Source organism: Scleropages formosus, chromosome 14 (genome assembly GCF_900964775.1).
Source record: "Scleropages formosus chromosome 14, fSclFor1.1, whole genome shotgun sequence".
In the NCBI taxonomy this organism is placed as follows: Eukaryota; Metazoa; Chordata; class Actinopteri; order Osteoglossiformes; family Osteoglossidae; genus Scleropages; species Scleropages formosus.
In genome coordinates, this window is record NC_041819.1 from 5,308,250 (window position 1) to 5,323,038 (window position 14,789).

A 14,789-nucleotide genomic window follows, 5' to 3' on the forward strand; every position below is an offset into this window, starting at 1 on the left:
GTGTGCCCTGCAACGGACCTGCATCCTGCCCAGGGTGTACCCTGCCTCATGAACTGTGATTCCAGGATGGGCACTGTGACCACTGCATTGGATAAGACTGGATGGATGGATGGATGGATTGATGTATTCTTCACTTATCAAGGATGTATAAACCCTAGAACTCAGTAACCTACAGTTGAGTACCACAGACTGTAATGATGCTGTACATTGAAAGTGAAAGATGTTTTTCTATAACTTTTGAATAAAAACATGATTGTCAAAACTGAACTTTTCCAGATTGATATTACTGGTCCAGTCCCAGTAGGGCACCTTGTACGAATGGCAAACAAGAGTTATGCTGCCATGTCTCCTTTTGCCATTGAGTGAAAACATCAACCTGATCCACTTCCACTTTAGTACAAATTGCCATTGTCACATAGAGTTGGAGCCAGACGCCTTTAGCCAAAGAAGGGTTTTATCATTTTTCATGCTTTCGGGTTCTAAATTCCGAATCAGGTAATTGATGGCAACTGTGGAGCTCAGAAAAATTTCAAACCAGAGCCCTTTTAAAAACCAAAATGATATTCCTCTGTATCGGTTACAGGCATGTCAGCCTCTTCTGAACGGCACGATGCCGAAAAAGTACAAGTACAGATCTTTTAGAATATGTCTCTGATGTGATGGGGAGCCACTGCTATGGCTGAGGCTCATTAGTCGTTTGTGTGTCACTCTTCCGCGCTTCTCTTATAGGACTGTGGTTCCCCAGCATTGCCCTCCGGGGGGCGCTGCTCTGCTCCTGTAGAGTCTCCGGGTAGACTTTGTGGGCAGCGCAGCTCATGAACATTTCACGTACCGAGCAATAGTGCTTCTGCAGGTGGCAGCCAAGAGAGCGAAGCCCATTTCAGAGATCAGTAGCGCCCCCTAATGTCCGATGTGCTCATTAGGTCTTTGCACATTTCTATACTGCAGTACACTGTACTGCGCTGTACAGCCTGATTATCAGGTGTCATTTAGTCTGCAAGAACAGAGAAACGTAATTGTGACTCCATATTAAGTTACTGATAGTGAATCAGAGTGAGTTCCCATATCCTGTGGGTATAGATAATAAAAACAGTGACACAGCCAATAAGAGTCCTGCCCAGTTACACTGTCTTTTTACACCCTCAGCAGGTATTTTATTCACTTTCTACAATGTCTTTCATAGTGCTAAGCATGTGAACAATATGCTTCTCCTAGGCAGTATCGGTACCACCTTCATCTGACTCTAAAGCCTTTAAACGTACAGTTATACATTTATTTCAACTTCAATTTCCAAAGATATAATAATCTTAAATAGCTTTGCACTAGTGGACACATAGTGAAATAAAAAAAACTTTAGTCTGTACAAACATAAAACATCACATTCAGTTTAGCTTTTTTATTACAATTTCAGAAGCGCCGATAATATACATTACGCAATACATTAATGAACTGTTAAAAGAGCTGTACAAAGGTGCTGGAACACACTTGTTACACATAATAAGACCTCACAGTAACATCCTGTATTCTCCCAATTCTTCCCAATTTAAGGGTATAAACAACTTACAAGGTGCTTCAACTGCTCAATTAGTCATAAAACATTAGTCATGGACTAATGTTTTCATCCGCCCAAACGCCACCCGCTTTGGCAATATTTTCATTTAATCAAGTTCACAGTTTACATGCACATACGTGAATAACCACAGGCTTTGGAGATATAAACTGAGTACTGAAGTGACAAATGCTTGACATGACAGCATGCTGTATGTGACCCACATGTTAGTGATCTGCTGAAAACTAACAATTTAATTCTTTCCATCCGTTTGCCAACAAAAACCAAACTGCATGGATGGTGCAATCATTGAAACATGACACTCTGGCAATTTACAAAACTGTATGGAGACCTGAAATAAGGCACTGGTCCACATAGAAAAAATCATGTGACAAAAGTCACATACTAATTTTACCTCCTAGATAAATAGAATGTATATAAATTATACACAGACATTCAGAGTTTCATAGGCACAAAAAAGATTAATGTACCCTTTGTGTTCGTTAAATTTCAGCCTTGTTAAGATTGAAAAAAAAATTCTAAAAATAAAATTTAATGGGTAACAAAATAATTCATTTTGACGCATAGGAATCCCTAGGTGTAAACGGATCAGTTATAAGTAAAAATATTTAAACAAAACATCCTTTCTGAGACTGTAAAAAAAAAGTTCAGATCATCAGTTAACCTGCAATCCTACTAACACTGTCTTCCAAAGTGACTTGTGCTGTTACAAGTACAACCTAATACAGTACTATGAATTCCACAGAAGAAGAGTAACAATTCCAGCCTCCACTCTTAACTCTCTGGTTAAAGTCATAATTTATGTTGCCTCCATTCTGGACCTAGTGACTATATGCAGTGTATATGTGTTATACTGTATGTGTGTGGAGAAAGTAATGTGCAGTGTGCCATGTCTCATAAAAACAACTCAACTGTTATTTCTGCCAAAATGCAAATATATAAATGCTTTACATTAATTTTTTTTTTTTTTTTTTTTAATTATATACACACAAAACTGAGAAAATCACATTTTGGCTCACTGTAAATTGCCTTGCTTCATACTTGGCAAATAGTGAATCCAAAATTTTGTTATAATGCTGTCAACATTAACATAGACATACACACGTGTGTGTGTGTATGTGTGTGCGTGTGTGAGCGAGTGAGTGAGACACTGAACAATAAAACCAGATTCATTGGCTTTGAATGCTATTTAAAGAACAGGCTTTTTTTTTTTAATTATGTCATGCAGTGCAATTTGTACACAACTGAACTTTGTGTGTCTGTTCTGAACTCTTTAGTTTAAGACATTTCATTTTGGAAAACTGTCAAATACTTGTGTACTTACCGTGCTGGTCTGAAACAGCACAGTTTGCACACCTTTTTGCCTGGTGTCCAAACTGACACTGTGGCTCACGAGAAAGGGGTTGTTAATATCACTGCCTGTGTGTCCAGTCAAGTGGTTGGTCATTACCACAGTACGCACATCTTGGTGCAGATGGCCTGAAAAACCCAGTCCCAGACAGTTCTGTGACATCATAAGCGTGTGACATGACATAAATCAGTTATTTTATGCATTTTCTAACAAAAAAAAAAAAAAATTCCCCGCACTGGATCCACACATTTACATGTCAAGCTTCTTCAACTGCTCGTAGGTGATGAAGAACTGTGGTGTGAAAGTTAAGGACGAACAGATAAACTGCAGAAACATATCGCATAGCAACACTTTTTTTGTTTTACCAGAAGGAAGAAAAAAAAAAAATATATATTGGATCTAATTCACAGGGAACATTCCTCAAAACTGGATCCAGTTGGTACCCATCAAGGCATTTACACGTTTCTATTCATTTGAGCTCTATGCATTTCCACCTCTGCTAATCCCATTACGTGACTTTAATCCTGTCTTAATTGCATTGCTGAGGACTCGCTCACCCACCCTGGACCTCAAAAACTGGAAGTGTGCAACGACCACACAATTATTTTAGATACTATTCCAAACCAGCATCCGAAGGCATAGAACATTCGTACTAAGAAACTGAGAAAGGATACGATGACATTCCATGGGCCGAGACGTAACCAGTTAGGGAAAAAACCTTTGTACAAGGCGAGGAAACCTTCTGACCTCCATGTCTACATAAATAGAGAAAATTAGAATGTGATTCATTCATTCATTATCAATAACCAATTGTCCAGCGCAGGGTCATAGTGGTACGGAGCTTACCATGGCAGTGTACGCCCAGGGTGGGACACCAGTCCATCACACGACAACACACCAAACATATACACACACAAAATGTGCAGTTTCATGCTTTTGAGGAGAACATGCAAACTCCACAGAGTTGGACAAACCAACAGTCCAGGAGCTCAGAGAGACCAGCGCTACCTGCTTTGCCACCATAACAAAACTTGCTTCATTAAACTGATTATATTCATTTAATTTATTTACTACAGTAGGGACAGGTAGTTGCATGGTGGTTAGAGCTGCTGCCTTTGGACTCAAAAGTCACAGGTTCAAATCTCACCTCCAGCTCTAGTACTCATGAACAGGGTACTTACTTTAAACTGTTCCAGCAAAACTCCCCAGCTGCATAAATGCATAAATAATTGTAAGAAGCTTAACTTTGTATGTTGCTTTGGAGAAAAGCATCAGCTAAATGAGAAAATGTTAAAGTAAAATGTATTCATTTATCTGATGCTTTTCTTTAAGGTGGGGTACTTGGGTAATTTTTTTTACTGCACCAAATCAGGGTAAGTACCTTAATCAGGGGTCCTACGGTAGAAGATAGAACACAAGCTTAAAGCCTTCGGAGTCAGGATAGCAGCTCTAACGAACGTATCACCTGCTGCCACAACAAAACACACAATGAAGATATTTTTCTGACCCCTTCATCTTAGGGGACATAGACCTTCAGTGACTTTCAGCCAGCTTCTCTGTTATTCATACAAGACAAGGACTCTCTGCCTGCTTTCGGGGCTACCTTCACGAGACAGTCCACAGTGCCTTTGTATCCCCCGGAGGTGCCGTCCAGAAGGGCTCTCTGGTTCATCATGCGAGTCCGCACCACGTCGATGGGGTTCGAGGCCAGGGCTCCGGCCAAGCCGCACACCACACTGGAGCTGGAAGCCACAGTATTGAGGCATCATCGGGTCAGGAGGCACATGTTTGTTCCCGGAGTCCGAATAAAATCCTCCTTATTCAATTATTCTCAAGCGAGACACGAAAGATAAGTGTGAATTCAGGGGGGACATACAAAAAGAAGCTCAATTCAAAATCTTAATGTGAACATCACCTCCAGTGTTCGACAATGAAAACACAAATGGGAGGTCACAAAACATACTGACAAACATATTTGTTTTCAAACCAGTTTCATCCACTGAAAAATGAAAGTCCTCAAAAAAAAAAAAAAAAAAATCCAAAATTATAAAACATATGCTGATAAGAACCAGGTCAATATTTTTAATTGCAGAGGAGCAGAATGTTCTTATTTGTTGTCAAACAGAAGTGCTAGTCCTAAAATCTTAAGCTCGATCTGTGTGGGGAAAAAGACGAGATGTGTGAAGAAGGCCCGGCTGCAACTCACAGGAAGTGTGTGTACACCGTGTCTCCCATGTAACCAGAGAGGATCAGCCGCTTCTTGGTGAGGTCATACACTGGCAGCTCCACTCCCACCACAATGGCAGCCCTCTGAGCAGTCAGAGACACCCCCTACAGACCAGTGAATAACCGATATAAAACTCTGCCAGGTGCATTCATGGGGGGAACATATGAAGATGCAATTAAAAAAAAGAAATAAAGGGCTTAAGGGTGACACTGCAGCTCCAGTGGATTGAGCCCATCAGCAAAAAATTCACCTTCCAAAGTCCACGTGTTCCCTCCTGCTGGTAGATGTCTATGAAGTTTCCCATCATGCCCCCCTGAATCACTCTTCCCTGCGCCTGCATCCGGATCTGAGTAGAAAAAGAGTACAGGTGAGAGTTTGTGATCAATACAAGGTGTGCCTTGAATGAATGTGGAAAAACTCAATTTCATTCACTGTTAAAAAACACCTTTATACACGCTGCCTTTCAGAAACCCCCCAATATTTACATTTATTCCTTTAGTGGACACTTTACCCCAAAGCAACTCACAGTGTTAAGCCTGCAACAAATATTTATCCATTTATACAGCTGGATAATTCTTACCAAGGTATTTTTAGGGTAAACACCTTGCTCAAGGGTACTACAGCAGGAGACGAGTTGTGGACATGCCAACTTCATAACCAAGGGAAACAGCTCGAACTGCTACAACTAGTTTAACTTATACACTGCAGCCTGGAAACTTATCTCACAGAAAATCAGGAGCAGGTCCCCTGTATGCTGAAAATGTGATCAAACTGCTGCACATGGACAGTCTGATATTTTATGGGCTCAACAAAACAAAACAAATCAAACCAACAACAGGGCAAACAAAGCACATCATTTTTCACAAAGTTGATATTTAAAAACTTATCCATGCTGAATACCGTAGGTCTGCTAACCGTATCGGTGGGTGTATTTTAGGGCCTTGCTTACCCACAGCCTTCAGACACGACGCAATCTTGCCAAGGACACTATGTGAGTCCCGGACTATAAATACACCGCATGTTGTAAAAGTAGGTTCGTGTCTCCAGTGACACTCCATTCCAATCCATTCCATTCATCTGCTCTTCTATGTTCCAAGTGTAAGCGCCAGATTTGGGCGTGAAACTCGACACGGGTACCATCCACAGTTAAGGTCACAGAACACATTGTGCACCTGTGTCTACAGGTAGTGTGTGGATAAGACAAACAGAGATGTCTAAAAGATGATGGAAAGAGGTTCCGGTCTATCGTGTGCAGCCAGAAAGATGACCACATGATCTCAGGATTTTTTTTTTCTTTTTTTTTTTTCCCTCAAATATATATTATAAAAAGGAATCTGACACCTTTCTCCCACCGACTGCTCCACCCCTAGCCAACATTTCCATAAATCAAATGGAACAAAGACTACTTAGTCCTCAACTAAGTCCTTTGCAGACCAGAAAGAACATTGTGTACCAGGATGGTGCGTCACATGATGCTAACGATCACCCAGGACCAATGTCTTCTAATGAAGCGAGTGAGCTGTGCCACAAAAATGTGCTCAATATTACTGCCAAAACATTTTATTGCTGGAACCATAAACTGCATGCATGCGCGCGTCCGCACACACACACACACGCACACACACACACACACACACACACACACACACACACACACATCTGAGCAGAACATGAAGATCACTGTGCAGCAGTAGTGCATTCCATTGTGCAAAAATCCATTGCCTGCCAAGGCCGAGTCATAAAAATCATGTGTCAATACTTTCTGTACCATCAAGATGATTATTATATTTCCCACAATGCATCTGCATTGTCCTAAAAGGGTTTTGGCAGATCGTGGAGCGTGCAGTACGTCTGCACAACAATTAACATAAAACACTGAGGAGGACTTAAAAAAAAAAAAGCCACGTGACAATAACACGGGAGAGCACAGCCCAGGTTCGAAACGCACATATGTTCACTCATGGTTCTTTGAGAAGAGAATTAAATGGAATGCACAACAGGAAGTTTTGCAAGTTAAAATGTTGCAGCCCATGACTTTTAGTACTTCTCTAGTTCTGAACTGGTAAACCGTCATAAGTGCAAGCTCTGTAGCTTTCAACCGTACGCAAAACACTGCCGGGTTGGAACATCTCACAGTCTTCCTCTCACCTTGAGCACATCTGTGGGGTTGGCGATGGATGAGGAGATGACTCCAGAGAGCACGCCGCAAAGCACGTTCGTGAGCAGGGTTTCATCTGCATCGCGAGGGAACAGATCACGAGATGTCTGCGCTCGCCGACACAGAACGCATGGAGACAAACAGGAAGCTCCCAGTGGACTAAAAGAAAGCCCCCCCCCCCCAAAGTCCCAAAAGAGAAAACACCCAGCAATCCACAGTACTCTCACATATTGCACCACAGACAGTCAATGACACAGAACTAGACATTTGGACAAAGAAAGAAAAAAAAAAGAAAAGAAAAAACACAAAGAAAAATTCCCTGCTTACCGACTTGTAAGATTCTTCCTGCTATGACATGTCCCAGTGAAACAGCGATACTAAACACACTGATGGCTGTAGGCAGTGACACTTGGCCTCATGTCAGACACACGCTCACCTTCTGGGTTTTCGACTAGAAGACGCTTGAAGCTCTGATAGGTGCCAATCTTGATGGTCCCATAAGAGGCTTGTCGGAGCACCGCAGGGGCTATTCTGTTGGACCAAACCACACGCTTTAGGGCGCAGGAACCATGCTCACCATGCTCACTATACTCGCCATAGCCACCATACTCATCATCAAGCTCACTATACTTGCAATGACCAGTGTAGTCACCATATTCGCCATGCTCACTATAGTCACTATACCCACTACATGCATCATAGTCACTTACCATGGCATGGTCACTATACTCACTATGTTCAGGACACTTACCATGCTCACCATAGTTAGTATACTCACCACACTCACTATTCTCAATACACTCACCATCCTCGTCATAATCACTATACTCACTACACTACTCACCACACTCACTGCACTCATCATATAGTCACTCACTACACTCACTATTCTCAATACACTCATTATATAGTCACTCACTGTACTCATCACATTCATGATACAGTTACTCACTATATTCACCACACTCACTGTACTCATCATATAGTCACTTAATATACTCACTGTTCCCAATACACTCACTATACTCATGACACTACTCAGCACACTCACTATTCTTATCATAGTCTCTCACTATACTTACCATACTTGCCACACAATCACTATACTCACTATTCCCAATACACTTGCTATACTCAGCATAATCGCTATACTCACCATACTCGCTCACTTACCATACTCACCACAAATCACCATACTCAATCACTAAACTCACGAAACTACTCACCACACTGACTCACTATTCTCACACTACACTCATCATATATATATAGTCACTCACTATACTCACTACACTACTCGCCATGCTCACCATACTCAGCCGCCGCCCACGGACTGTGGGAACAGCATGAGGGCGGTGGGCGAGACGTTCCTCGAGTCGATGGGTGGACACGAACGCGCTGGACAGGAAGGGGACACGCGGACACGAGACATGCTGCTGCCCACCCGGAGTAGAGCGCGCGCAGCCCTTCCTCCCTGCAGATCCGGCCGAGCGCGTGCAGCATCCCCCGGTAGCGGATCTCCCGGAACTTGCTGTCGCCCACCTGGCCCTGCACCTGGAGACGTGTTTTGGTCAGGTCGATGGGGAAGGTACCTAAAAAAAAGAAAAAAAAGTTTTAAAAAGTTATTTCAGGCACCTCGGACGGTACATGATTTCACCCTCCCTGTGCGTGTCGGTCGGACAGAAGAGCGATTTTGTACCGCATTCTGCGGTGACCGAGGCCAGTCCGCCGAACACGAAGGGCTTCCACTGCCCGCTGGACATGGCGAGACACGGCGGGACCCCGCAGGACACCGGGCTGCCGAGCAACACCGCTGGGACGGATCACTGAAACCGGTCGACCCCGACGAGCGGTCCGTTCTTCATCTCAAAACTCTTGCTACGAGCGTCCCAGGCCTCGGAGAGAGAACATCCAGCCCCGCCCCTGCCACGCCCCTGCCACGCCCCCACCCAGGACCCCTTTCCCGCCCCATGCGCGCGCTCGCACGCAGTTACGGAGCGCTCACTGCGCAGCTGCGTTACCCGTTTCCGAGTGGAAACACGTGACTGTGTTCTGTTTTTGAGAACGTCTCCAAGTTACTTTCTGTTCTATTTCAGAGAAGCATTTTTCGACTTTGCGCTATCCTGCGTTTAAAGAAATCAGACTGTTTAGTTTAATATAGTTTAATAAAACTTAAAAATACAGCAGAAGTTCATTTTAAAGTTAAATATTTGATTTAAACCGCGTGTTTGCGAGTTGGCGAACGTCGATTGCACACAGCAGCCGTCTGAATCATGACACTGGCTGGCGTATTAAAGGCTTTTAATGGGGAATAATGAGGGTATAAGCAAGTGTTATGGGGGCATCAGTGGTATCATTGGGCATCAAGAGGGTGTTTTGGTAGCATTACTACGGTACAAAGGGGTGTCAAGAGGGTATTGGGGTATGGGGATATTACATACAGGGGCATCATGGGCTGTCAAGGGGGGAATCACATCTTACAACAAGGTTCAGGGCAAATCTGTGTCTTATAACAGTAAATTCTAGAAGACTGGGGTGTCTGTGTCCCTTTCAGCCAAATATTGACAGCGCAAATATGCCAGTACAAATTGTTTCACCTTTAAATTTTATTTGGCTAAAAGGTATGTGAACTTCTTCAGATTTTCCCACAAATATATTTAGTTTGTCTGATTCGCAGCATCAACCCATCGTGCATTATATTCCAAAAAAACTGCCCGTTATGGTTTCTTCCTCACGAATGATTTGTACTTCTTCCCCTGAGAGCCGATCATTATAATTCCAGCGCTGCGGCACGTGTTCAAAGCTCATGGTTGCAGAGGCGGAAACTGGCCGCTAGAGGTCGTGTTTTCCATTGGGAGCTCTTAGTCCTTCATTCACATTTGGGTTTCACTTTTCCTTCTTAAAATCACTTTTATGGTGACCTCTAAGTGTATACAGCTGTTATTTGTCAATATTTTGTCCCAACAATGAAAAACAGGATTAAATCTGATATTAACATAAGTTTAATTAAAATGTCTGATTTTACCTAATCCAGCAAATTGGTTTAGTGCGAAATGTTGGATTAAACAAAACAGATTTGTTTTCCATGGTGGTGAATTTGTATGCTGAATGTTTTAATAAATGTGATGAAGTGATGGGTAGAAAACGTGTAATAGGTGTTTTCTGCCACTAGGGGGCACACTCACTCTTTTATGGTTGCCTGGTGTCTTGGCACTTCCCTCTGGGACCCTTTGAAAATGGCAATGTAGGGTTCGAAAAATGTGGTGGAGCAATGTGCTCATCAGCACCAAAGCACCGTGGGGTAAACTGGCCCCCAGTGTGGAAAGGCCCCAAACACACCGACTGTCTGTGGGGCCCTTGATTAATGACCCACTATGAGTGTTTTGCGCTATGGGCCAACTTTGAGACGCATCCTCATTCAACTGTATTAAGCAGGGTTTTGTTTTGAACATCGCCTGGGGCAAACTTAAGGGAGAGCAAAGAAACGTTCTATCACAGAATTTCATTTAATGCAGGCTGAGTGGAAACTTTTTCCGGAAATTTGACATTCACCGTAAAACAATTGTCTCCTTCTGTGTTTGTATCATTGGGGAAACTAAATAAATGTGTTCACATACCTCCAGTGTCTGTTAAAAACACATTTCTGACCTGTTCATGTTTGGGGAACATAGATTGGAGCAGGTTAATAAGCCTGGAGGAAGCTCCCAGCACACAGCAAGCCAAGGATGTCATACCAATTGACCAAATCAAAATTATGTGACTAAAAAGAGGAAAACCACATCAGAAGACATCTCAGCATTCACTTCACAAGTTTCCGAGTTCTTAACATCGGCATGGCACCATTCCCACCTTCTCGTATGGTACCTTTGGACTTTAACTTACCTCGTTTTCATTTCTAACTTTTACAGGGACATTTTGAACTGCCAGTTGCTTGGGTGCTGTGGTTAATTCTGTAATTTAGCTGCACATCTGAAAGATAAAATGCTAATACAATACAAAAAAAATTGTATTGTATTTAATGTGATGAAAACCTAGAATCTATAGAGTGTATATACAGAGTATGGTAAGTGTGTATATATTTATAATATATGTATAAATGTATATATTTATATATGCACACTATATACGTATATATGCTCTCTATGTGTGTGTGTATTTATATATATATATACACACACACACACACACACACATACATTTATATATAAATTTGTAAATGCCAGAAAGTTTCTGAAATACATGCAACTGATATTCATACAATACGGTTCTACTCAATTTTCCCCAGAGCAGAACGAAAGTGAGCATCACGCTGAGAAGCATGAAAGACATTTTTGTTATTTTTTCACAAAAGATGAGAACAAAAAAGAACTTTGCCTTTTTTTTATTAACTTTACTTTTTTTTACAACAAATTTAGTCAACTCTCTTTCCTTATCTCTTACACAACCTGCTACCTCCGGGCTAAGAGGTGTATGAAAATTCCTATCACATGGTGACAGGCAGCAGCCGCTTGGAGGTGTTCCAGGTTACTCTGCATTGCTCTATGAAGCAAAAGAACTGGCAAACATTTCGGTTCGTCTTAAAGCCCCCTAAAACGGCCAGATGTGGGCAGGGTGGAGCGCAATGGTCTTTGTGGCAGAGTGGCAGGAAGACGATGGTGGCGACCGGCTGCTTTGTCATGATCTGGGACAGGTGCTAATGGACGGCAGGGTCAAGGCGAGTTCATGCTTTGTGTTCCAGTGGTAGTCCGGAGAGGCTTTGGGCAGGGTTCCTGGAGGATGGTGGGGCATGTCAGAAGGCATCCTGTCATTCACAGGAAATTGCTTGTTTGGTGCTGAAGTTGTCCATTAGTTGCGCTGCGGCACAGGAGTTCTGTAAAAATATCACTTATTGGCAAGAGAAAATATTATACAAATCTGTATACTTCACACCACCTTTCTGGTGTAATCATTGGTACCATAAAGATGTTGACCACTGTTTATCTCTTGTACAAAGTAATTACAGTGAAATACTCCACAAGTTACACTGAAAAAATAATATCTGGGTAAAAAAGTAAAATTTAAATTTATGAATATTTTTTGACCAACAGAAAAATTATAAATTAAATTTTTATTGCTGCTATTGAAAAAAGGATAACATTTCACATTATTTGTCTTCTTTGGATTATTTATTTATTTAAGATGACATGTTATACCTTAAACTGTCACCTTAACCTTCAAAACTTTGCTTCGCATTTTTTTCAATATTTAAGCAGGGGACTTCAGCGATGAAGTTAGTGACCGTGCTGCCTGATAGATGAAAAATTGTTTAAATAACACGCAAGGATAGAGAAACAGAACTGCCTTTTAATTTTTTATTTGCAGCAGCAGGAAGTCCTGTTTTTGTTGTGTAGCTGCAGTGGGTAAATGCCACACTAGCGGTTCACACTACTGACCTTGTGGGAATATCAACAATCCTGCCACTTCACAAGGAAACCAGCTTGTCGTCTAAAGGAAGTTCTCAGGGCAATTCGACAGCTTGTAGACTAATCTTAGAAACAATTGGGCGGAAAAGTCTGGATGCATATGGAAGACAAAAGGGGATATTGAAGGCAACACTCGGGCTATTTTCTTTGTTTCTGTGCCATTTGCCAGACATAATATATTTATCTGCAAATCCTATGAAAAAAACATCAGATTTAAGACTAATAATTGTCACATCTTAAACTATAAGAAGTAACCACAGTACAGCTGAACAATGCATATTGTTTATCCATCATGCATTATGTTCTGTTTTGAAGTCTTTTTAATGACCATTTAATCAAAGATGATAACTTACTAAAAAGATACGAGTTATATAGCTTTAGTAACAAATTTCATCTATTTCAGAACACCTCATCTTACTATTTATAAATACACACACGGATAAGTAAAAAAATATCCACAATAATCTGTATTTCATTTGTAATTTCTAATATTGCTGATACTTTTAGACTCACTCTCGTATATAAGATTATGTAGCTGTAAAAAACACAACAGTGTAAACTAAAATTATAATCCACAAAATGTAGACATGACACATAGTATCGAATAAATCATTTTATTTTTGTTTTCACAAAGAAACTACTAGAAAAGAATTGCACTGTGATCCAGGCATTTGGGGGAAATCTGCTGTCTCCTTTCCATGAATGTGTCCATACATCTAAAATCTAAGACCTAACATCCCATTGATGACACAGTGGAATGTAAAAATTATACGATCGTAAACAACATACATATTGACATGGATTTTTTTCCCCTCACAATTTCGTGTCAAGAAGGCATGTCAGAAAAATCAATCGAGTCACTTTCCTGTCAAAACTCATCACCAGCAACGAAGAAGGTATCGCAAAAATTCAAGTGTGTCTCTTGAACCGCTCAGGTCCTTGTAATTTTCGACTGTAAATGTCTAATGTCTTACTTCCGGCACACTGTCCAGAGAAATGTACTGAAGACATCCTACTACCAGAACCACCAAACATCGGTTTGTGGGGTTGTGTCTGTGGCCTTTTGAAATAATGACCGTGGACGGCTGGTGAACAATTCAAATACTTAGCACTACAAAGCTGAATTTACTATGGTAATTAGTTTGAAAGGCATACATATCATTTAAGTCGCACATATATGTGTGTGGATTTGTCCAGTTGTTTCATTGCATATGCTCCAAACAGATTAGCAAAATGAAGAACCGTTTTATTCCTACTGTAGAGGAGTAATGTGAATGAATGGTTAACTATCATGAGTCTCACAAAAAAGAAGAAAAAAAGTCTCCGCTATGTTACTTGTACCAATGTTTCTGAAATAGTGCTACAATCCCAAAGATGTACCTGCAATAATACAGGAGGGTTATGGCAGAGAAAAATGATTTTGTAAACAGAGCACATGCTTTGCACATATTTTTTCACATTGATGTGCATGTACGGTCAGTGCTGCAGAAATTAGGTACAGAGAAAGACAAAAACAAAAAAAAAAAAAATACATGACAACTCATTAATGTCTGATCAATAATTAGCCATCAGCCTTCCTATTTCATTAAAATTGTCATGTCAGTGTCTGCAGGCAAAAATAAACACTGGAGCATGAGCTTGGTACAACAGTGATAAGCACCCATGTAAAAGGAACACAGGAATGCAGGAATGTCAGGTTCTTTATATGGGATAGCCTTCTTTTTCTTTTTTTTTTTTTTTTGAAATAACCCAAAAAATCCTCTACACATAAATATTATAGTAATGAATGTGCAAAGCAAGAACAAACCTACAATATTTCACATGGAAGAATCCTCCATAAATAATTTATTACTATTCATGACCTATTACTTTAAGAGTAAAAGTAAAAATATGTCAAGCCATGGCTTTTTCGTAAATTTCCTACAGCATAGCGGCGGAAGTCTACCCAGCAGCCACCTCATGTTCGGAGAGGACTTCTCCCACTGTCCCTCCCTCCCTCCCTCCCTCCCTCCTGTGCATTT

General features: G+C 41.2%; 1 protein-coding gene across 1 annotated transcript; it reads right to left on the reverse strand.

Annotated features, from left to right (window-relative positions):
- Nucleotides 1-1,381: 1,381 nt before the first annotated feature.
- LOC108942103 (kidney mitochondrial carrier protein 1) lies at nt 1,382-9,219 on the reverse strand. The gene is made up of 9 exons (XM_018765212.2): nt 9,006-9,219; nt 8,751-8,898; nt 7,743-7,837; nt 7,297-7,382; nt 5,399-5,494; nt 5,128-5,252; nt 4,525-4,663; nt 3,596-3,676; nt 1,382-3,212 (listed from the first exon to the last, which is right to left on the reverse strand). Exons 1-9 carry the CDS (start codon nt 9,067-9,069, stop codon nt 3,171-3,173), a joined length of 876 nt encoding a protein of 291 aa, XP_018620728.1. The 5' UTR covers nt 9,070-9,219; the 3' UTR covers nt 1,382-3,170.
- Nucleotides 9,220-14,789: the final 5,570 nt, after the last annotated feature.

What these genes read in the sequence shown, in the direction of transcription:
- LOC108942103 (XM_018765212.2), bottom strand. Translation starts at nt 9,069, where the DNA reads ATGTCCAGCGGGCAGTGGAAGCCCTTCGTGTTCGGCGGACTGGCCTCG. An exon ending in ACCCCACAGATGTGCTCAAG is followed by an intron (nt 5,495 to 7,296) that starts GTGAGAGGAAGA and finishes TTTTCTACTCAG; the next exon opens with ATCCGGATGCAGGCGCAGGG. An exon ending in CTGTGGACTGTCTCGTGAAG is followed by an intron (nt 3,677 to 4,524) that starts GTAGCCCCGAAA and finishes CTATTTATGTAG; the next exon opens with ACATGGAGGTCAGAAGGTTT.